Source organism: Lycorma delicatula, chromosome 11 (assembly GCF_047948215.1).
Source record: "Lycorma delicatula isolate Av1 chromosome 11, ASM4794821v1, whole genome shotgun sequence".
Taxonomy (NCBI): Eukaryota; Metazoa; Arthropoda; class Insecta; order Hemiptera; family Fulgoridae; genus Lycorma; species Lycorma delicatula.
Genome location: NC_134465.1, coordinates 51,955,161 through 51,981,141, shown reverse-complemented (window position 1 = coordinate 51,981,141; position 25,981 = coordinate 51,955,161). Strand labels below are relative to the sequence as shown.

Sequence of the window (25,981 nt, the reverse complement as noted above, 5' to 3'; positions counted from 1 at the left end):
CTAAGGCTGACCTTTTTAGAAAATATTCGAAAGTGTTTCAAGTGGTATTTTCTCCTATCCTATATATATAGATCTACAGGGAATCCGAAATACTATCAGGATCTCTATCCAACAATAATTTTATAATAAAATAGAGGTGTTAACAACTCACTCAAAAGTTACAAGCAAACTATACTGTGAAAAAAAAATGTGAAGGCTAAAAATGTATTTTTCTGCATGTTGAAAATCCAGTCATTGTGACTAAATATGGTTTACAAGGTTATAAAATTAATCAATATGAAATAAAATGAAGAAATGGGGCTTACCTTTCAAACTATTATGGATACCTGTACACAATCAGCACACTCTAATTAAATAGTAATATTTTATTTTAATCTTTTAAGACTAGAACCAATCAACTAAGCAGGATATAACAACATTTCTCCTTAACGCATGACAACTCAATTTCTCTAATCAGTGATGTCAAGTGAATCCCATCTATAACAAAAAAATCCCTCGTTACAACAATTAATCGTATTTTTTTCCTTTGTCTACTTTATTTTATGCTAATATAATAATAATAATAGTAATTTATTTTCTAAATTATTAGTGAAGTACATTTATTAAAAGATATATTTTTTGTTGATTCTAACTGAATGTAATTCTTTCGTGTGATTAAATGTTTCTTTCATGCCACTACAATCTTGTGATTCCAAAAAAAATACGTCATGAACATTCACTACCAAAAACTACAGCTGAATTTTGTACAGCATTCCATTAATTTCTGTAGTTGATCTGTGCTGAAAAAGACAAATTAAGATATACGTTTTTTATCGTGAGCTTGCCATTTTATTTGTAAATAGATTCAACCCTTGGAAAGCATAATACAAATCACAAATTATGCATATTACGATTTCCTAATTAAAAATAGTGTCCCGGAAATCCTGGTATTGTTTATAAATTACTAACGAAAATTCATAAAAAAAGGGCCTTAATTTTATCAGTTCTTGTCAATTTAAAGAAAAATTTGCTGTTAGGCATATTATTTGTCTACCCATATGAAACATTATTACTTTTACGAAAAGGTCCGCAAGCCAGAATCCCGTAATTGGCGCCATTTTCATGGACAGTATCGATAATGCTGTAGTTAAATTCTGTTTACTAAAATTATTGTGCGAGGTCATGAGTTAACGAGTACCGCTTTTGTACCTATACGGCGTTCAGGTTTGAAGTGTTTTCAACTGTATTTCAGTTTTTTTTCTGTTATTGTTACGTCATTTATTGTAGGTACGAAATGAATAAAATGTTATGATAATTATTATGCTATATACTTTGTAAAGATTCTTTTGTTATTTAATATAATTCGGTAATTGGATAGTTAGGTTAATTATAAAATTAACAATACAAAACGAACAGATATATGTTTGTAATAGTAATTTGTTGTGTTCTTTTTATTTGCAGAAAACAGTTTAATGTATTTTGCTACAAGTTTAAAATTATTGTAATACTAACTGTCAGATAGCCAAGTTGAGACATAGCTCTGTGTATCAAATTATTAAATAGGGATAAGTGAAAAAGTTAGAGGAAATTTACACCTACACTAGAGGAATTTTACACCTTATATTTAGAGTACAAAAGAACTCAAAATTTGCTATTGTAATAGTTTTTTAAATTTATGAAAACCAAAAATTCCGTTTTTACTAGGGCTTCAACTTAGCAGAGGAACGTAGACTACAGTAGATAAAAAGTAAAGTGTTTAATGTCATGCCATCCATTGTAATATAAGAAAAGTATGATTCTAATTGTAATAAAAATTTACCTTAGCAGCAACTAATTTTTGTATTGTTTCAAATTAATACACAATAGTTTAGATATCAGTATCTAAATATCGAAACTGTATGAGTATGAAAAATATTTAGCATGATGCAGCTAAACTATTAATGTGTAACATGCTTGATTAATATATAAGCATGCTATATTAATTAATATTATGTGTTTCATTTCCCATCAAAGGTATTCTCTTTGTATTAAAATACCTTACTAATGGCTGATTGCATGTTTGCTAAATATGGTTTACAAAAAACAATAGAATTAAGCATTGCCATGTTCAGTTTTTCTTGGGGACAATTTCTGTTAATATTTAATACCATGGGTTGTGATGGATGGCCTTCCGATTAGGTATGTTACTGTTAAGAAATATTTGGGTGTTATCCTTGATGAGAGGCTTCAATTCAAGGAGTACCTTCAGTTTGTTGCAAAGAAGGCTACTATGCCTTCTTTGGTGTCTGTAGAGTCATTCATCCCGATTGGAGGTTGAATTATCGTACCATGTGTATTTTTTACAAAGGTGTCTGTAAGGCAGTTATGATGTACGCTGCTCCTGTCTGGGCTGATCATCTGAAATTCCAATGTTATAAGGATATTCTTTTGCAAGCCCAGCGTCTTCTATTGTTAGCTGTTGTCTGTGGCTACAGAACTTCTCGAGAGAGGCAGTCTCTGTAATCGCCCGTAATAAGCCCCTTGATATTCTAGCTACGGAACGTAGCAAGCAGTACATCTCCAAGAAGGAAAGCCTTATTACTTCAGGGCATATGCAAGAAATTGAAGACCAAGGTTTTAACTCTTGGCAAGTTAGGTGGGACGATTCTTCTACAGGTCGATATATGCATGGTATCTTTCTGAATGTTAGGGAGCTGCAAGCAATTAGTTGGGTTTCCCCCAATTGGTATGCAACTCAATTCCTTTCAGTACATGCTGCCTTTAGGGATAGTTTGGCTAGGTTTGGTTTGGTTGCAACTTAATTCCTTTCAGTACATGGTGCCTTTAGGGATAATTTGGCTAGGTTTGGTTTGGTTGATTCGGGCTTGTGCCCAGACTGTAGAGTTGATGACACCACAGACCATGTCCTTTATGTCTGTACCCGGTACGAGGCTGAGCGTACCATAGTTGTTAGGGAACTCAAGAAAGTGGATTCATTCGTTGATGTGCGGGTCAGTTGGAAACTCGTAGAGACCAGACTATTGTGGCTGACTTCCTCCGTTTCCTCGCCCTGAGCAGAGCGACTGAAGGGGTGTAGTAGAGTAGCACCCTGGCTGGCTAGGGACTGCCTGGACAGTTTGATTAGTTGGAGGTAGGCGCAATGACATCGAGCCACGGTTAGATAGTATTAGTGGTGATTATTTTTTATTGTTTAGCTGTGGTGGAATGGCAACTGCACTGCTATGGGCATGGGTTACCATGCAGCTGTGAGGTGTAGTGGCATTTTGATGAGGGCAGTTTTGAATGAGCACACAACACTGTTGGCGGGATGGTGACTGCACTGCTGAGGGCCTGGATCCCATGCAGCCATGAGGTGTAGTGGCATCTTGATGATTGAAAGCAAGTAAATGTCATGCGGGACTCTGCGATGGAGCTGAGTGGGAGTAGGAAGCCTGTCCCTTGTAGACCAGACTGGAGTCCATAAATTAACTTAAATCTGGGGTATGAACTAATTTGTGTTCATTAAAGGAATTAGTACTAAATTTTGTTGTTGTGAACATTTTTTGGTGGTATATTGTTGTTAAATTTTCCTTGAATCTTGAGACATTTACTAGAAATTGGCTCAATAAAAGTAGAATTAGGCTTGGGGTTTGTGTTTCCGCGAACTCAGTTAGCTAGTTCAGAGGGAAACGATGTAGGATATTCAAGATGTCTGGACGAGGCCAGATGTAGGAAGCGTCACAAGGCAGGTGTCTTCCGCTATGTGGTTGGGATGTTAATATTTAATTGAGAGCTCAGTGGTGGTTCGTAGCTAAAAGTAATGGCGGTGCTGCTCCAGAAAATGTTTTTGTGGGACTTTTCAAGGCCATGGTTAAAGTTTTCTGTAAAATAAATGAACCGAAAAAATGAATCAAATGGAATAGCTGGTAGCTGGATAATAATCTAATTTTACACTTTATCACATTCAAGAATTTGGTATAACCGAATAAATAATGAAATATCCATTTAAAAATACTATAATCCAATGGTACTTAATTTAAATTTCTATGTACACAGAAACAAATACATAATTAGATTTTACTAACTACCTTCTCTTTCGCCCTTCCAGTGTGTTTTTGGACTGATTTGGCAATCAAAGAGCTCTTGCTTTCACCATCTTCTGATCACTATAGAAAAAACAACTAAACTACTTTCATATTCCTTCTACCGACTAAACTAGAAAAGGGAATGAACAAGAAGCATTCCATACACACGCGAAGTAAAAAAAAAAAAACTACCTACCACCAGCATGCCAGGGTTGGAACTTGGAGCAGCAACAGTGCTCTCCCTTGCATCCTCGCGTGCAGCTTCCTGTGTGTGCATATCACAACAGCCAAACACCACACTGCTGGAACTGTGAAGCACACAGTTCCATACAATGATTTTTGTCCCTTTTTCATAAACTGGGGGATAGCTACTGACATTAAGCTTAAGGTTTATATATTGTACAAGTATAAAGAAAGAGTTAAAGAAAACAGAACTCATTATATTAAATGTTAGTGGTAACAAGTGGAAATAGGGGTTGCTGCAGTTTCATAGTGCCTATACGTGAGCCGCCACTGTAGAGCTGTAGAACTGCTCAATTTACAGTGTGGATAGACATTTAATGGTGTTTCCTATTTAATTTTGTTTAAAAAACAAGATTAAATTCTGTATCAGATTTGGAAAAAATTACATTTTTTGGGATGTTGCATATATTATGGGTTTTATTTTATAATTTTTTTTTTATATAAAACATATTTTATAAATTTTGTTTTTTTACATGATGTTAAAAAAACATAAAACACTAGTTCTGTTTTTATCACAAAGCATATCTCTAAAATAGAAATCACCATTCATGATGCTACAAATTTCTGGAAAAATTCAATAAATTAATATGAACATGGTACTTCTCATACAATTTTCAAGTAGTTTTTTTTTTTTACAATGAGAGAAAAAGATTTGATAAAAGTATTTGTAAAAATTTGTAGTGAATGTGACGTGTTGACTTTCTAATCGATAATTAACCAGATTTAGAGAAAAAGCTATTTAATCTGCCTTATATGGGGAATTTGCCTTTTTTTCCATAACGTTTCTGTATGATTAATTTTTAAAAATGTTTGTGTATAAAAAGAACAAATAATTGTTACAGTTGGGTTTAATTCTGATTAATAATATTAGGAAAGTTATAAGAAACTCTTGAATAAAAAGTACGTGGTTAAATTTTAGACAATATGTATTGACATTAGATCATATTAATAAAAGAGCAGTTTTATTTTTTTGTTGGGTTATAAATTGTGTAAGAAAAATTTATTTAATTTTTATTTTAATTTAAATTAAAGTCATACCCTTTTTTTTTTTCAACGGAAATTTATAATATGTTTTGTAATTATATACTATATCACACCAATTCTTGAGCTCTATTGCTGGATGAGGCAAGGGGATGGAATAAAAGTATGGTGATTCTATCACTTGAAAATGTTTTAGAGCATCAATTTCCTGAAAACTATCAGTCATCAGCAATACAACAATATATTGTTTAGTTGTCATTTGAAGCATATGGCATTTGTATGTGCATTAACGCTCTATATATTATTATTTTATTTCATTACATTATTAATAAAATTTATTAATTTTAGACAGATATATATTTTTTTTAATTAGTGATTGTTAGTGTGCTCATAATGCATCATATAAGTTTTGTTCCATTTATTCATACTTTGTTCCGTTAAGCATTTATTATTATTATTATTGTTTTAAACTTCAATTAATTTTTATTCTTATCATATTTTAACTTAAAAAATCTTTATGAAAAAATTTTTTTTTGTCTTCAGTCATTTGACTGATTTGATGCAGCTCTCCAATATTCCCTATCTAGTGCTAGTCGTTTCATTTCGGTATACCCCCTACATCCTACATCCGTAACAATTTGTTTTACATATTCCAAATGTGGCGTGCCTACACAATTTTTTCCTTCTACCTGTCCTTCCAATATTAAAGCGACTATTTCAGGATGCCTTAGTATGTGGCCTATAAGTCTGTCTCTTCTTTTAACTATATTTTTCCAAATGCTTCGTTCTTCATCTATTTGCCGCAACACCTCTTCATTTGTCACTTTATTCACCCATCTGATTTTTAACATTCTCCTATAGCACCACATTTCAAAAGCTTCTAATCTTTTCTTCTCAGGTACTCCGGTCGTCCAAGTTTCACTTCCATATAAAGCGACACTCCAAACATATACTTTCAAAAATCTTTTCCTGATATTTAAAAAAGTAATAGAGTAATTTTGAAGGGTGTGAAATTATTATATCGGTTATTAAAATGTTTACAAAGAATCAAGTGAAACAGCATATCAATATTGTTTTAAAAGGGGTAAAGCTAGAGAAAAGGCAACAAATTTCTGCGTTTCCATATCTACCGTTAAGAGGATTTACAGAAAAAGTTGGAAACATTTGACCTGATCAGTGATTAGAAACTTTAGGGAAATGGATTTTATATTTCAAGTACAGTTAACAGTTACTAATTTAAACTATTTGAACTTACAATACTTTTTTCTGACTATGCAGATAATTTTAAAAACTGTAAAAAAAACAAATGAAGATGTCACTATTATGTGTAGGCAGAAATAATATTATGAACATGTAGTGTAGTATGTCTATATGTTATAATAGGACATTAATTTTTTAAATGAATAGTTTAACCAGACTGTTTTATTTTCCATACTGTTAAATGTGTGACATCAAAAATTTCCCATACTCAAGAACTGAAACTGGGAAAACGTGAACTATCAATGTTTATTAAGAAAAAAAATGTAACTCCTTATTGTAGTATTGTTACAAAATTTAGTGCTGCATTTGTCAATCTTTCAATATTTGTGATCCAATTTTCAATCATAGTTTTCATCGTGTCCCCCTTCTCATACAATGACAATGTATACGATAATAATGTATTTTGACGGTAAAGCTACACTATGACCTTAATTTTATAATTTACCAAGAATAAGTAAATTTATTGATATTTGGCAACACTGATCTGCTGCATTGACAGAACCAGAATCAATGCCCCTCTATTGCTCTCTGTCTTATGTCACCATATTGGACATTCTCGCGGCTTCATGAGAAGATCCAATTTGTCTCGAACATTCTGGAACATCTGCACGACTATCTGTACAAACATTTATAAATGCTGCACCTCGTTCAATTCCAGCCAGTCTCAGTCAAGTCTATTCTTTTATCGCTATCTAATATATCGTGAATGTGTATGTTGTAATTTGCTTGTTAATTGCAATTCACTGTATTAAACATTCATGGCAGTAGATTTATACAGAATCATGGATGAATTTTTAAGTGGATGTAAGCAAGCATTAGATGAGAAAGTGAAGCATCAACAAAAGTGCACAGACAAGTGTGGTTCCAAAAATAAAATCAAGAAAATATTCTCAAGAATACTTAAATTTTGGGTTTACCAGTACTGAAGTAAGTGAAGAAGAAGGCCTCCTGTGTATTATTTGGTCAAAAATTTTGGCAGCAGACAGCATGAAACCTAATAAAATTAAACGACATTTGGAAAACCTTCATAATGAGTATGTTACCAAACCCTGAGAATTCTTCGAATTAAAATCATATGAAAAGCAAACATCATTTTTTTTAAAATTTGTGAATGAAAAAGCTTTATTTATCTGTTACAAAGTTTTATGAAAAAAGCCGCCTCACACCATTGGTGAAGAGCTTATTTTACTAGCTGAAATTGAGATTGTAAAAACTATGTTTGGAGATAATTTTGCCAAACAATTACAGTCCATACTCTATCAAATGATGCTGTGTCTGTTGAATTGGTGATGTAGCTGATGATATACAGCATCAGCTTTTGGGAAGTTGTGTGACAAATTGTTTTCAATTCGGCCTAATGAGACAACATATAACAATAAAAATGCTCATTTCATTACCTATGTTTAATTTTGTGATGGCATGTTAGCAGTAGAAGAACTACTTTTCTGCAAACCAATTGAACTCAAAGCAACAGCACTTGCATTATTTGCTATCTTAAATGAGTCGGACATAGTGCGGAAATATTGCTTTAGAATATGCACTGATGGTGCTCGTTCAATGGCTGGAAGATTCCAAAGTATACAAGCACTTGTAAAACAAAAATCTCCATAGTGTGTCTGGACACATTGCATGATCCACAGAGAAGCTCTGGCTTCCAAAGAAGCATCCTGGTGAATATTGCACTAATGACAGTTGTAACCATAGTAAATTCTATAAGAATGAGACCCCTAAAAAAGAATCTTTTCTGCAGTTTGTAAAAACATGGGTGTAGTATGTTCAGTGTTACTATTTTATTGCAAGGCAAAATGGTTATCATGTGGGAAATGTTTGCACTGTGTTTATGAACTAAGAGATGAAATCACCTTTTATCTAGAAGAGGAAAACAGATTGGAAGCCGAGAAGTTTAGAGATAATTTATTTGTGATGTAATTGAGCTACTTGTACAATGTATTCGAGAAACTAAATACCTAGAATCTTCAAATACTCATATCTATTAACTAGGAGCAAATACTTGTATGTTGGATGTGAGTGATAAAGTTAATGCTTTTTGTAGAAAATTGGAATTGTGGAGCAGAAATTTAAAGCAAGATTACCTAGAAATGTTAGCAAATGTCGATGAATGTGTTAAAACTTAAAGGCTGAAGAACAATATGTGAAAGTTGTTTTTTTTAACCATTGAAAATCATTTAGCCATGCTGGCAAAGAATTTTAAAAAGTATTTTCTTGTCGACAGATTGGTAGCAAGTTACGAGTAGGTTAGGGATCCATTTCAAAATTCTCCCGAAGGGCTCTCAGCTGTCGAAGAAGAAATCTTCATAGACTTCATGGCAAGTGGCGAAATCAAAAGACAATTTAATAAATAATCTAATAATAGGTGGACATATAATTTTCTCAGCCATATTTATATAATAAGAGGATAATTGTTAATTGCTTCAATTATTTTGTCATCACTTGCTTTGCTTCCACAAATAAAATTAGTTTAAGAATCACTCGCCTGGCATGTGTAGACAATCAAGTATTAGCTTATAAAGTTCATTTTTTAAGTTTGATTCTACATGGTGATTATGCAAATAAATTATTAAATTCTTAAAAATTTATTAGTGTTACTCTTGTCATTAATTTCTACATGCAACTTGAGAATATAATCATGCAGATTTACAAGTAACTTTTTCTATAAGTGTAGATTTATAATTTTTGATTGGATATGTGTTGAAAATACTTTTTTAGCATTATTTGCCAAAGTAAGTGACAGCATATATTAGTGACAGAATAACTATTTATTTATGGTGAATATTTGAAACATTGACACTTAATAACTGAAGGTTTTGCAGATTTTAAGTTTATCACTGCTTTAATTTCATAAATTTGGACACTTGAAGTACATACATAGGACATGAAAAATTATAAAGAAGTGCTGAATGGTTCAGCAAAAGATACTGTATTATTGTGTGGTGCTATGATCTACTTCATGTATGTGAGATGCAAGTCTGTAAGAGATATACAAATATATTTGTAATTTTAAAAGCCTCTTGTGCCATAAATGTGATGTAAGTTATGAGTACATTAATGTTTATTCATCAATGGAAAATAGTTATAAATTGTAATATGTTGTTAAAGTATTATTTCATAAAAAAAGTATTACAGATACTTGTTAATTATTTTAATTTTTTGATTATTTATTGTATTGTAAAAAATCTAACTTTAATTTTTCTTTGTCTTTTTTTTAGATTTCTACAGTCGAGTACCTGATTGATATATTTTTATAAGTTTTTTCATCATTTATATTCATTTGTGTAAAATACATACAGTTTTTAAGCAAAAGAAAAAAGGAATATTTATAAAATGAGTTAAAATCTATTTCTAAATAAAGGATTTTAATTTTGTTAAGTTTTTATTTTAACAGTAATCAAATCGAATTTTATATTTTTGCTATGAGTATGATTAATAGAAGAAATTCAAGTAAACGTGCAAAATCAACATCATCCATTAATGTAAATAATAGTAATAAAAGGAAAAAGATAAGTTTGGATAATGTAAAATCGAATGATGATGAAGAAGATGATGGAATTGATAAAAGTGAAGAAGAAATAGATGATTTTGAAGAATCTTTAGATGATACAGATCAAGATAGCGATTATAGACCAAATGATAACGGTGAAAGTGATTCAGATAATGAAGATAATGCGACGGAATCAAAATTTTTCAAATCTAATCATAAATTATCTATAAATAGAATAAAGAATATCAGTGATAAGTTTAATAAAACAGATAAAGTGTTGAAGTCAAAAAGTTTATTTAATAAAGAAAAATCAGTTAGCAGTGGTCATAATATTGAAACAGATAGTAGTTCAGATGAATTTGAAAGAGCTCCATTATCATTAGAAGAATTAGGGGATTTTAAAAAAATTAATAGCTCCATTAAAAAAAATGAAGATGATAATTTAAGTGATAATAATGATAATAATATCAAAATGGAAACGAGTGATTATTTTGATTTTACACAGATAATAGAACGGCAGGAATTAATTAAATCGGTTGCAACATTAAAAAATGATAATAAAAAAGAGAAATCATCGCCTGTAATTCGTGAAAGAAAATGTAGAACATCAAGTAAATTGAATAATAAAAAATTAAAAATTGATAATACTAATAAAGAAACCAAAGATTTAAATGTAATGGATTTATTAAAATTAGGTGAAGGTACATCAAATAATGATGATTATAATAATACAGATTATGATGACACTGAAGATAATATTAAAAAAGAAGATAATGATGGAAGTAAAGGTATACAAGTAACTATCGAATTACCCGGTGTAAAAAAATGTTCAAAAGAAAAAAAGAAACATGATATTGAAGCTGCAATAAAACGGCGATTTAATCTAATAAAAAAAGATAATCAAGTATTTGCTCATAAAGTACATTTATTATGTTGGATTGCACATGGCAATTATGTTAATAATTTATTAAATTCTTCAGAACTTCTTTGTATCGCGTTATCATTAATTCCTTCAAAACATTGTTATCCACCAAAACGATGCGATTTAAATTATTTAGAGCAATTTGTTGAATGGTTTGTAAATAAAATTAAACTTGTTGATGTTAACAGCGATAATAAGAAATCCAACGCGATTAAAAATAAACAAGATGATCTATTAATGCTATTAAAAGAGCAATTTAATAAACAAGTAACATATTCCAAAAAGCATTTAGCATTGCTGTTTGTATGTATTGTTCGTTCATTGGGTTTAACATGTAGATTATTAATTAATTTACGACCAGTACCATTAAAACCACCACAAAACGAACTTTTTACTGTAAGTAATTATATTGCCAGTACATCTAATACTAATGATAAAAAAAGAGATAAAAAATCAACTGATAATTATGATGAAGATAAAAAAAAAGATAAAAAAGAAACAAAAAGAAATTCTTCAAAATATTTTACAAAGAATACTATTAATAAAAAAAATAAAAATGAAGAAGATAACAAAAATATAGCTTCAACATCTAATAATGATAAAAAAAATAATTCCAGAAGAAGACAACCAAATGATAATAAAATAACTAATATTAAAAAAAGTAATAATAAAATAACTAAAGTGGAAGAAAAAGTTGAAATGATAGAATCCGATGAAGAAGATGAAAATAGTAAAAGTGATAGTGATTTTGAAATTAATAGAAAAAAAAAAGGAAGAAAAAGTAAAGTTACTGATAATAAAACTAGTAATCGTCATGGTAGTGATGTAATTGATCGAAGAGTTCTTTCTTCTGATGATAGCGATAATGATAATAAAAATATTCTGACAAAGAAAAAAAAGAAAAATGCCACTGATGAATGGGCTGAAGTGTATTTAGAAGCTGAAGAAAAATGGATATCAGTTGATTTAGTTAGTGGTAAAATACATTGTGCTCAGCATTTATATGTGAGTATTATTTATTTTTTAATTTATTTTCATATAGTTTAAAAATGCATTGCGTTTTGAATTTGGGAGTTTACATTTGTAGCTGTTTCAGGTTATGTAATTGTTAATATTATGTTTTCTTCTTAGTTTTTAATATTTATTTTGTACATGATTGTTTTAATCTATTTGTGATAATTAGCAGCTTTACATCAGTAATATTTAATAAATTTCATTTATTTTTTTTGTTTTGTACAGTTACAAAGAGATATAACTTGCGTATTAGTCTATATTCGATATCACAGTAGAATGTAACAGTTTTCAAATCTATTTAATGAAACAGGTTATATAAAAGAAGAATAAAGGATCATAATAGAATTTTTTTTAAATCTAATGTACAGGAATCACTTTTTTATTAAAAAGACTTGGATTAAATGGCTGCATCAGCAAAAAACGCTGTCATTTGTTTTGCGGAAAACATTATCCATGATATTTGAATAAATATTTATTTCTCAGCAATCAGCAATAATTAGTTCCTTTATCTGTTGGACATTTCATAGTTCAGTAGGGTAAACTTTTGAAAAAAAAAAAAGTATCTTAAGACTTCACTTGCAAATTGATTTCCATACCTTGAAATTACATGCCCTGGAAAAAATATTCAAACTATTAGTTGTAGTGTAGTTCTGGTTAAATTGTGTTGTCTTAAATATATATATACACATATAACAGTAAAACTTCTGTATTACAAAATACCACCAAACAATAAAATGGAAAATTCGTAAAATAGATTATTGCAGTAATAATACTGCAGTACTGTAATTTTATTTACATAAAGAAATTTTCAAAAAATATGTACTGTATATAAAAACTAAGTTATAAGTTCTATATTTGTATACTGTACTGTAATTGTCTTTCTTTTCTTTTAATAAAAAATGTACAGCATATTAATCCAATAGTTTTTTTTAAATTGACAATAAAATAAAAAACAGTAAAAAATTAATAAACACATTAAACTAATGAGTACAATTTGTTAAAAGTCTATAAAACAACTTGCTAAAAAGAAGTCTGTAATTCTTGTTTGAACTGTTTTGTTAACTTAGATAATTCTATTTTCAAAAAAAAATTCTAAATTATTCAAGCAATTAAACATAATATCTGGTACATTTTCAAATGAATGAAGGCCACTTTTTATTAATGATCGCAATAATTCATCATTTGTAGGCTTAACGGTTCTTACACCATGTGTTTCATCTGTGTCATCTTCAATTTGTGGATCCACTAGTTTTTTGCAACTAGGTCTCTGACTATTTCCTCATTTGGGACACTGCTGCCACTATTCCATTATCAATCATTTGGTATTTATCTAACTGTGTTGCTTTGGAATTTACCCCAGTTATTGGTAAGAAATTCTGGAATTTTGAATTCATTTACAACTTCAGTTGTAAAATCATTGTTATTGTTAGCTGTTACTGTCTCATTCTTATTTAACCCGGCTTTTTTAAAACATTTTGAAATTGTTTTGGGGGTTACATCATGAGACCATGATGTAGATATTTCAGTTGTACATTCTTTTAAAGTTATTAAATTTTTAACTGGAACATTGTCATCGATGCTTTAAAAACTTCATTAGAATTCATTTTCTATATTGAACTTTAAAATTTTTAATTATATCCTGGCCCTGTTGCAGTTTTGAAGTCATATCTGGCAGAAATTAAACAACAGTTATAGATAACATGTTTACATTTACATGGAGGAGTGGGTCGGGCAGTTATCATTATGTAAAAGAATTTTACGTTTTTGCCTCGACATCTCATCAATTGCTGTTAACCATGTTGTATAAATTTCAGTTATCATTGTAGCTTTTCTGTTGTAATTGTAATCTGTCCCTAATGATTTTTCAGCGAAAATGAGGTTGCTGAGACTTTCCAATTACTAGAATTTTAGCTACTCAGAACCAGCCTTGTTGGCAGCTACCATTACATCTTGATTCCCCCCCGAGGGGAGAAGATCACGCCTCGTAGTGTGTCAGGTCGCTACACCATCCCCTCCGTTCCTAGCCAGTAGTGGCTTTAACGGAGGACATCTTCTCGCCCTCAAACTGATTGCGCACCACAGCGTTCAGTTCAGGCCCCTGCGGAGATGCCACAGATGCAGATGCCCCGAGGGACATCTGCATCAATAAATTCACCCCGAGATAGTTTTTAAGTTTATGCCTTCAGAAGAAGACAACAGACACCTGCAGCTACCACGTCGCCCTCAGGAACTAAGCTAGAAGCCTAACCGCAGAATGAAGACCCCGCACCTAGTTCTAACCATTAATGAGCCAATTTCATTGAATGTCTTGGATTCGAGGCAAAACTAACAACTACAACAACTTTCCCACTAAAAGTGTTAATCAGAGCGAAAGTTGGTCCTAGTTCCCTTAAAGAACCCCACTAACATTCAGCTACCATTACAGTAACCCTCTCTTTGCTGTACTTTCCACCAAAACATTTTTCATTCTTGAAAGCTAACATTTTGTCTGGAAGGAATTTATAAAATAGCCTCGTCTCATTGGCATTAAAAATATCATTTTCATTGTAGTCATGCAGTAGGTTAGGCAAGTTGTATGTTCCTTTCGTGTTATAAAATTCTTCTTCTTTTACATCAGCACTTTTGCCACATAAAACCTTTTGTACAAGAGCATGCCATAATTTAAACTTGTCAAGCCAACTAGTACTAGCTTGAAAATCAGGACAGTCTAATGTTTTGGTGAATTCTAAAGTCTTTTCTTTAATAGTTCCTGATACTGGTAAATTTTTTTCACAAACTATAATTAACCATTTGATTAAAGTCTCATCAATATCATCATAAATACAAGACTTAAATATCTTTCTATTATTGTCTTAATTTTCTGCTTGTTTGTAATATTATCTTCATTTTTTAATATTGTGGAAAGAGAATTCGCCAGTATACCAAAAAAATGGCTGTGTCTTTTTACTTAGCTACTTTTTTATCTTCATCGATTATTTGCATTTTTCTTTGATACTTTAACACTTTTTTTTAGACATTTTTGACAAATCGCATATACAATAACACCAATACATGGTATACACTGATTCACTGAATAGTACTTTGAAAAAACAACACGGTGATGTATGGAACTCAAAACAACAAAAAAATGCAACGTACTACTACCATATGCACATTAAGAAAACAAAATTACCCAAAAACACTTCTGGAACAAAACTAAACCACTAGATCTGTATTTTACAGTATGAAGATTAGGACTGAATAGCAATTCACTTTTGCATTAGGCTTAATTTTCCAGTACCATAAGACAAAGATAAGAAAGGAATGAAGCAATTTTAATTGCCGACGTACCAACACCAGCAGCTTCCTGTCGTTCATACAGTACACTAATTGACAAAAAATAATGTAGGCCTACATAAACAGAATACAATACTTATTCGTTATTTTTATCCAATTTACTTTTTTTGTTATTTTCATTTATTATACACAATATGTATACAGTATTTACAGCAAAAAACTTTCTTATATAGAGATTTGACTTCACTAAGTAGAGACAATTTGTATTGTAATAATGGCACAATTTCACCATTCTCCCAAAAATTTTGCTAAATGTAGATATTTGTTCTTTATATGGAAGTTCAACTGTATGTATGTATAATTATTACATTTTAAAGTAATAGATTAAACTTCATTTTAGGGTTCTGCAACACATCCGGTTACATATGTCTTAGGTTGGGATAATGATAATGCAGTAAAAGATTTAACACGCCGTTATGTTCCACATTGGATGACCATTACAAAAAAGATGAGAATTGAACCGGATTGGTGGGATGAAACAATGAGACCATTTGCAGCTCCACGTAATGCAAGGAATAGAGAGGAGGATGAAGAGCTGGATAAACAGCTGGAAGATCAACCATTGCCATCTTCTATTTCTGAGTATGTTTGATGTTTGTTTATTTTATCTTATTTTGCATTAATAGCTGAATTTGCATCATTTCAGTTTCCAGTTCATATTTGTTACTAGATTTTAACTTTTTAGTTTACCAAAAAAAGCTAAATAAAAAAGCTTTTTTGGTAAAAATGGTTTATCAAGAAAAGCTATTAAAAATTTTGTCGTGTGTAATCTTTTTCTAAAGTACATATCTAAACCCACTGGGTTGGTCTAGTGGTGAACACGTCTTCCCAAATCAGCTGATTTGGAAGTCGAGAGTTCAAGTCCTTGTAAAGCCAGTTATTTTTACTTAGATTTGAATACTAGATCATGGATACCGGTGTTCTTTGGTGGTTGGGTTTCAATTAACCACACATCTCAGGAATGGTCGAACTGAGAACGTACAAGACTACATTTCATTTACACTCATACATATCATCCTCTGAAGTATTATCTAAACGGTAGTTACCGGAGGCTAAACAGGAAAAAGAAAAAAAGTATGTATCTAGGGAGTAAATATTAAAAAACTACTGTAAAAAAAAAAGAGTTATCAAAATTAATGATTCTTTAATATTTTTCCTATTTGTTTTTTCTTATTGATGTATTGGATGCATTGTTTATGAATACTTGGTGTTAAATGTATGCATTTTGCATTGTTCGGATATTTTCAAGACTGCTTATCAAATTTCCTGATATACATATATTTTTAAAAAAACTGGGTACATTAAAAAATTAAAATTATATTTCTTTCAAAGATAGATATGGTGGCAAGACTATCATAATCAGAGGCAGACTCTGTGGGTTTATCACCCTTCTTTTTCCCCACTCCTTTCCATATCTTTTATTCCTTCTTCCTTGGATAAGTACAATTGCTGATCTCCGTGGTGGAGTGATAGCATCTCAGCCTTTCATCCGGAAGTCCTGCGTTTGAATCCTGGTCAAGCATGGCATTTTTCATATGCTACAACGCTAAAAAATTTCATTCCCATATCCCACACACAAAGCTTCAAGCTTATGTGGTGATATATCAAACAAAAAAAGATTAAAATAATTGGGCAATTGGGCTCTCAACTGTCAACATGCTGTTGGCATCTTCTAGTATCTGGCTACGTAGCTGCTTCTTTATTGAGGCCCAGTAGAATAGCAACCCTCTGTGCATGTATAACTGTCCAAGAACTTTCCTTTACTTTTGTTGGAGGATTGCACAAAAGCCAAACTAGAAGCTGAGGTGCCTATTGGTCAAACCAGTCATTCCGTAAAACCAAAGTTAAATTTTTTAAAGTAGTTTCCTTAAGCATCTACGTCCTTTTTTTGTTGTTCATGTGATGATCTAATTTGCAGTATTTGATGAACCATTTACAGTAGATTTCAAATTAGGAGTCATGTAAAAATCAGTTGGTAATCAAAAGAATATGGTTGATCCAGAAATGTTTCATGCTTAATGAAACATCTCAATGTCTCACAGCTCGTATGCAGCGTTATAGTACTTTACTCAGCACCAATCAATTTTTTAGCGTTATTTTTGGAACTATGTTTCGACTAACATGACGTATTTATTTTAAATTATTATGAAGAACACTGTAGTAACCTCCCATTGACATACAAGTTTTGATATTATTTTTTTACAGACTTTTTTCTATCTCTTTGAATATGCTCAATGGTTTTTTTCATCTTCCACTGTAGATTGACAAGTCGGTCTAAACTGTTCGTGATCATTATAGATGGTTACCCAGTTGACATTTTTGTTATCATCAACCCTTAACGACCCTTATGGATGGAAATGTTTATTCCATTGAATTTTTTTATTGTGCTACCACCACAAACATTTGAAAATATTATTTATAACAGATTTTTTTTTTTTTTAATTATTTTTAAAATGTAAATTTTCATTTGTAATTAATGTTTTGTCAGCTAAGGTTTAACAATTTATCGTTTTTTACTTCCTAAAGGAAGTATTGTGATCGCAAAAAATTTAGATTTTCAGATTTCAACAGAAATATCCATTTTGACCATCCCTGAATTCATCTTAACTAGTTTTGGCGTGACATCTGTACGTACGTACGTATGTATGTACATATATATGTACATACATACATATGTATCTTGCATAACTCAAAAACGATTAGCCATAGGAAGTTGAAATTTTGGGTTTAGGACTGTTGTAACATCTAGTTGTGCACCTCTCTTTTTCATTGCTATCAAAAGTGTCCAAAAAAGCCCATGAACCAAAGAATTTCGATTTTGGACTTTTTCTTAACTGCAGTAATAAGCCCTCATTGAGAAGTTTTTAATGATGTATCATAAGTGTTACTTATTTTCATTGGTTCCAGTTATTGTCAAACAAAATTTTAATTAATGAAATATTTGTATCTTACAAGGGGAAGGTATATCTGTTCGAATCAGATTTCATCTCCTTTTTTTTAAATTTAAATATATTGATTTATTAATAATTATTAACCAGTGATTGTAAAAAAACATTTTACGATAATAGTTCAATAATAACAATAAAAAATTAAAAATAAAATGAAAAAAATATCAAAGTTATTAATGAAATAAAATTTTATGTACTTTTCATTTTAAAAAATGTGTTTATGTATTTTAATAGACTTAACAAGGAAGTCATGAGATACCTACATCATATTTTTTTAATTTTAAATTATGTTTCAGATTTAAAAATCATCCATTATATGCTTTGAAAAGACATCTATTAAAATTTCAAGCAATCTATCCACCAGATGCACCAACAGTTGGTTTCATTAAAAATGAGCCAGTTTATAGTAGAACTTGTGTTGTTGAATTACATACACGTGAATCGTGGATTAAAGAAGCTAAGTGTGTCCGTATTGGTGAAGAACCTTACAAAATTGTTAAAGCTAGACCAAAGTATGATAAGGTATTTTTGTATTTTATAACGTTAATTTTTTCTTTATGATAATTGATTTATTTCATTATATTTGAATAGTTTTTTTTTTTTTTTGGGGTGTGTATATCTTCAGCAGTCATAAATTTTAATATAGACTATATCATTATTTCAGAATAAAAACATTGATGAAATCCAAACGAGCTTTACTTCGTATAATTAATTCATAATTTCACTATACTGTGCTTGTTTTTTTTTTTTACTGTTTCGCTTGCCAGTCTTGTTCGGTACTTTTTTAAAAGTAAAAATTAAATTTTTATTTCTTTGTTTTATAATAGTAAAATATTGTTAAATTAATATAATTGTTAGGCACTCCCCTGGGTGCCACAATACCAACCAGTCGGGGACCGACCGGCCCAGGGGAGGAGAGTCAAAAAAAAAAGAAGAAAAAAAAAAGATATATAATTGTTAGGAAATAATGAATTGTTGCACCAGTTAAATATTTATAAACAATTAATCAATAAAAAACATGAAACAATTTAAAAAAATTGTTTAACATATTACCTTATTTATCAAGGTTATAGTGAATGATTTATTTTTGGATTGAAAACTTAGCAGTGGTTTTTTTGCTTCAGAATGTATTTTTATCAGATTTATTTTGTTTCACTTACTAAATAACTGCTAAAAGTAAAGTAGTAAGTTAGTAGTTATTTTTAAAATTAATTCAAATTACTTATTTAATGGAGAGTGAAAATAATACAGGTAACAGTAAATAAGTATTTAAATTATTAGAATATTATTCAACAGAATAATCCTGTAAATTTATTTTTTTAATTTAATAACACTTATGTTAAAGTTACAGTAAGTCTCATTTCAGTTGAATTAATAATGAATAATTGTGTTATGATAAATAATAGCAGGCCTCAATAGTAATGGAAGTATATAAAAGAATTTCTTGGTATGAAATTGCGATTTGTAAAACATTCAGTAAAATCTTTCTTTAAGGAATCTCTTGTTCCATAATAGATGAACCAGGTAGTGCTTTGTTCTTTTACTTTTTGTTATTATTATTACAACTGCACTTGCATGGCTGAAAAAAATCCATATTGATGAAAATCATGATTTTTTTTTTTGGGTGATAAGTCACACATAGAGTGTGGACTGAAATAGTTCACATTAACAAGAATACAACAATAACAAAATAGTAATGTGATATTAAAAATCATCACTGCACTTGTGGCCTTAGTCTATAAGTTAACCAAAACATCTTTAAAAGTGTGCCGTCTCAGATATAATAGCACAGATCCTACATCTGGAAAGAGGAAAACTGCAAAAATTAAATTTCTTTCGTATTGAAACCCTTCAAATTCTTGAAAAAAATGACCTCATTGTACTAGGTGTAATGGGGTTTTCTTTGTAGTTTCATAGTTCATAAATGAAATAAAACCTGATTACACTATCTCAAGTTTTAAAACTAATAACTTTCTTGAGACTTGATCTGTTAAGCCTTAGTGAAGGATCATAGACGAATGATACAATAAGATTGATTGAAGTTTTAATCATTAAGTTAAAGTTAATTGGATTTGAATGACCATGTTCTTTTATTAGGATTAACACTGTCGTTGTATTGTTTGAGACATGTCTTAGGTAATGGCAGCTTGGAAATTGAGATTATTTTAACAAGTGTAAGATCATACCTAGATTTTGTTGGTTTCACAGGTTTTCACATCTATTGTAGATTTAGTTGGACTTTACACTATACCAATAAATTCGAAAAAGTAAAGGAAATCAGAGGTAAAGAAATCATGAAAGGTGGGTGCTAGATATATCAAGGAACCACAGCACATCCAAGATATCAGGTCCAAGAGATCTTGGATCCTGATCTGAAATAAGTCATGGTTGCTCATTTTGCCTTAAATCCTTTGTTTAAAATCAAGGTGTAGCCTGTACGTAAAATACCTGTTGTTTATGTTGAAATTATATATATTTTGGATTAGAATAAAATTTCTTTTCTTATGAAGAAAATTAATTAAAAAGTTTTTTAAATATAATTTATTCATTATCATTAGCAACCACTCATATTGCACCCATGATTTGCAATGACATTTTTTTGGAAATGCCTAAAATTTATACTCTGAATTGATTGCTAGTATAAAAATTTAGATTATTATGAATTTGTGTATATTGCTTTTTTAATACAGATGACTGGACAAGTGATAAAAGATCTTCCTCTTCATTTATTTGGTTATTGGCAAGTTACAGATTATATTCCTCCTCCTGCTGTTGATGGTAAAGTACCGCGTAATGAATATGGCAATGTGGAATTATATAAGCCTTGTATGCTGCCAGCTGGAACTGTCCACCTACAGTGTAAGTACTTTTTCTTCCTACCCGATACAATGAATGATCAGAAAGGAAATCATCTGTCTCAATCTATAATGGATAATGGAATTATTTTCTGTTGTTAGAGAAATTTAGTTGATTAATTTTATTACAAAGATAAAAAAATGTAATTATTCACTTTGTTAGGCGATTACCATTATATAATACAGAGGTCTATTTTACAGATTTTTAATTCAGTTGTTGATGTTTAATTTAAATTGCAGTCGTGTATTTAAAATATCAAGAATATTTTTTTTATCTGAGTGATAACTAAATGAACCATCTTTGTTTAATATCTTGACTAAAAAATTTAAATAAAGTAAACTTATAAATATTAATAAAATTAATTTACTAAAACAAAAGAAAACTTTTTTAATTTGCACTTAAATTTCTACTTAACTGTACACTAAAATAAAGGGTTGGTAACTGTTTTTAGTTTGGTAGTGACTTTTAAATTCAAACTTAAAGAAGTGAGAAAAGTATTATTTTTTTGTTTTTAACCTTTCCCCATCACAATGTTCCGCGGCTGATTAGCGCTCTGCAAAAATATGTTGGTATTTGCTTGCCTCCCTTCACAGTCTTATGCTACCCTCTTGTGAAAAAAATTACAGTATATTAAAGATTTTTAACAGATTCTGACAAAATAAAACTGTTACGATTGGATATTTTTTATGCCTGTAACAACAAAAAAATTGAAACAGTACAAAAATTACAATAATTTAATGGCAGAATTTTTTTGCACGTTTCTACCGCATTTTTTATTAGCGAAATTTTTTTTTTCTTTGTGTTTGTGAAACATAGTTTGCTGATTTTAAAAATAATACTTATAAGCAAATCGGTTGAAAATTGGGCAAATATGATGAAAAACCCATGTCATAAATCACAGATTAGTAACATATGTTAGTATAAGTGAAAGTAGATTCAGAAAACTACGTTTTATAAAAATTCCCACCACTGAAAAGGCTATTCAGATTGACAAAAAAACATTTTTACTGAATACTATTGTTCATTACGCATCGATATTGTTACATGTTTACCGATATTATTTGTCAGAAAAGAAATTTATAGACCTCAAGTAAAATTGAAGTATTTATGACCACAAATTCCTTTTTTCTTTTTGTGCACCGTATATCATAATTTATTATGTGTTTCAATACATCGATATGTTGCTAGTAAGATATGCTATTTTTGTAAATAATAAATTAATCCGTAATCCTCATAGCAATTATAATACACAAGTCACACACACACACACACACACAAGCACATTTCTGAGAAAAAAATGGTCATATTCTTTGTAGTATAAATAAAACATTTTACATGATATAAATGTCATTCAAATTGTGTAATAAAACTGATTCCTTTGTGAATATAAAAAAAAATAACTGACTTAGATGCCATATAAAATCATTTTGTAACAGCGTTTTAAAACTGATGCCGTACATAACCAGTTCCAAGGCTACATGATCTGAAAAGGTTAAAGTTGTCATTTATAAAATAATTTTAAGTTTATTTTTTAAAAATGTTTTCATATTTTGTGGGAATTTATTTTACATACATTATTGTTTTTGTTTTCAGTGCCAGGATTAAACAGGGTTGCAAAGAAGTTAAATATAGATTGTGCACCGGCAGTTGTTGGTTGGGATTTTCATAGTGGGAGTAGTCATCCAGTTATGGATGGGTTTATTGTTTGTGAAGAATTTAAAGATTCACTTCTTGATGCTTGGAATCAGGTATATATATATATTATATGTTATCAGAATTTAATCCATTCAATTTTTGTCAAATTCCAATGTGTGTGTATATATATATATATATATATATATATATACACATACATATATATATTCTATGTATATATATATACACACGCACAACGCAAGGTGAACAAAAATGGATATCTTGGTTTTGATTTGTTATAATGTATCTTGAATGAGGTGTACAGTGTTGATTTAAAGTAGAATGAAAGAGCAAAAGAAACTGTTTTAGTTCCCTTAGGTTGATTCTTTATCATTTTGCTTGATAGCTTGACTATCAAAGATGGCAATTCCGGAAGAGAAAGCATTCTTTTCAGGTTTTGCAGTTTGCTAAATGTGTAACCACATAGAAAGTTTAATTGTGATCCTTCAAAGTGATAATAGTATTCTTCCATGGCATGAAATGACCGGATGTCTGTGTAAAGGAAAGAATATGGGACTACAAGGATGTTTGAAGAAAATGTTAAATGAGTCAGGAAATCTTTTCTGCATAGTCTTAGAAAATCCGTTAAAAAGGGAGCAGAAGCAATTTAGTGATGCCAGTGATGATAGCTGTGGAATGTTTTAAGGGAAATTCTTGCATATATGTTCATACAACTATATGTTCAAACAGCTGTTTGAGGCTTTCAAGTTTACCAACTACACTCGGCACGTCTGCTTTGTGATTAAAATTTGCAGTGTAAAGTGAAGATGATCGAAATTCTTGATCATATTGTGGTTAGTCATGAGTTAATATTGCATGTTAGTGGAAAAGTTAATATGCATAATGTCTATATCTGTGGGTCAGAAAATCTGCATGAACTATTACAATGCAAAAGAGACTTTCCAAAATTAAATGTTTTCTGTACAATAATATCCTGAGAGGCAAGTTCTTTATCACTGAAAAAAATGTAACAGGAGTTACTTATTCAGATATGCTGTGAACATGGCTCTCCTCAACTGCAAGATGGACTAGTGAATGTTATTTGGCAACAAGATGGTGTGCCTTCCCACTGGCATAATTCTGTACAGAATCAGTTGAATGATGTTCAGATCCATCAACAAGGATCTGATGACAGAGCTTGTTTGTAGGGTTTTAAAAATGATCTTATGTGTGTACCTGTGTTACTTACTGATCTACTTGATTTAAGGCGTATAATTGAAGGAGCTGTCGCTTCTATTACTCCAATCATGCTAATTAAAGTAGAGGTTGAACCCCCCTATTGGTTGGATGTGTACCATTTGATAAAAGGTGCTTACATTGAATGTTGAAGGAAAAATTGTGAGAGTTATTCTTTCATTTTATTTGCTAATCATTTTTGTCTTTTGTTAGCCATTTTTATCATTCTATTGTTAGACAATAATGTATGCTTAAGCACGTTGTTTGGTACAATACAAACTACTACATTCTGTATAAGAGGCAAAGTGTATATGAATAAATTAATAATCATTATTTATCATTTTAAAATATGTATGTCTTAAAAGCGTATATGTAATAGACCTGTATTATTATAACAGCATGATCTTTTAAATAACTTCTGAATTTTTTGAACTTCTGAGATTTATTTCACTAGTATGGTATTTTAGAATTTTAATATATATATATATATATATTGGACTTCGTCCTGGTTATAATGTATAAATAATTCATGTGATATTTCTACAGTTATTTGGTAGACTTACCAATGTGTATGCATGCCATGCACACACATACATATACAAAGTGTGATCCAAATAAATTTAAAAAAAAAAAAAAAAATTGATTTTAGTTTGTCTACCATCCCCATAGAAGCAGTCTCCTTGTTAGGATGGATGACTGGGTTGTCTGGATGCCCTTAAAATTAGGGGGTTATGTTACTAAACATTTATAAAAATTATGTAGAATTTTATTCAGTGATGTCAGAAATGTTTGCTTTTTGGTGATCCAACAGTTCTTATACACTAGCTGTCTCATTCTTTTTTTGCTTGTGAACATTTTTTCCATCTCTCTTTAATCTTCAGTGATGTTCTATGCCTTCTTTGAAATATGACAGTCAATTTAAATATCTTGATGGGCCCCATTGGTTTACTACTGCAGACCAGCTGGATAATTTCAAACGTTTTACATGGATTTCCCAAGTTTTACACCGATTTTAATGTTTTTTTTTCTACCTTGCAGACTATAATGGATATTGGAAATTTATTAGTACACATATTCACAAAAATTTATATAACACAGGTCCTTATACTTGGAACAATACCACTCACATACTGCTGCAAAACTACTATAGTAGTATATATATATATTTCTTATTGGGCTAGTTTTGGATTTTCTTAATTGCACCGTTTGTATGTAGAATTTATTCAGTATTGTAAATGTGTTGATTTATTTATTTATTTATTTATTTATTTTTAGGATATAGATGATTCGGTTAAGCGCGCCAAAGAAAAAGTTGAACAAAGGGTATATGGAAACTGGAAACGACTTATAAAAGGTCTTTTAATCAGGGAAAGATTAAAGCTTCGTTATGGTTTTGAAGCAGTGCCGGAAGTGAAACCAAAGGGGAAATCCACTAAAAAGAGGACAAAGTAATCTCATTGGGGGTCATTATATTTTTTTCAATGAATTTGTATTTTTTTTTTTACTTCATTACTTAAAAGATATATTTATAAGTTAGAAGCATGCTTTACCATTTTTTTCTTTTGTGAATGGTTAAAATGGTAACACGGTATGTTAAGCATTTAAAATGTTTCAGTAACTTAGTTTAAGTTGCCCTTTAAGTAACTTATTTTAATTTAGTTCTTTATTTTTGTGATTATCATTTACTTATATACTCATCAAGTTGTTTTGCTTGTTTAAACCATTATATGTTATGAGAACATTCACTGGGTTTTTTTTTTTTTGCTAAATTTAAAACAAGTCTTTGAGACTATAAAAAAGAATAGATAATAAGATGAAAATAACATGCAAATATTAGTTTGTTAATAGTAGTGTTATTCTTAAGTTATTGTAAAAGACAAAACTCTAAATGTTGAAACATTACCTAATGTTTCAATTTTGTGTATATCTTTACTCAAAATAATATAACATGTTGTTCTAAGGCTTAAGAAGTTTGTCAAAAAACTAAAATTGAAAAAATTTCATGACT

The 25,981-nt window shown here is 30.2% G+C and overlaps 2 protein-coding genes across 3 annotated transcripts in view; one reads left to right on the top strand and one right to left on the bottom strand.

Annotated features, from left to right (window-relative positions):
• Kr-h2 (transmembrane protein 33-containing Krueppel homolog 2) overlaps window positions 1-444 on the bottom strand; it is a 48,130-nt gene extending 47,686 nt beyond the window's left edge. For both annotated transcript variants that reach the window (XM_075379140.1, XM_075379139.1), the window contains exon 1: window positions 306-444. The gene's annotated coding sequence lies outside the window, so the exon portion shown is untranslated. The remainder of the gene's footprint in view (window positions 1-305) is intronic.
• Window positions 445-1,122: 678 nt separating this feature from the next.
• Window positions 1,123-25,981, top strand: Xpc (DNA repair protein complementing XP-C cells homolog). Its single transcript, XM_075378620.1, has 7 exons — window positions 1,123-1,266; window positions 9,755-11,953; window positions 15,639-15,880; window positions 18,543-18,768; window positions 20,937-21,105; window positions 22,696-22,850; window positions 25,249-25,981. The coding sequence occupies exons 2-7, from the start codon at window positions 9,959-9,961 to the stop codon at window positions 25,423-25,425; spliced, it is 2,964 nt and encodes a 987-aa protein (XP_075234735.1). The 5' UTR covers window positions 1,123-1,266; window positions 9,755-9,958; the 3' UTR covers window positions 25,426-25,981.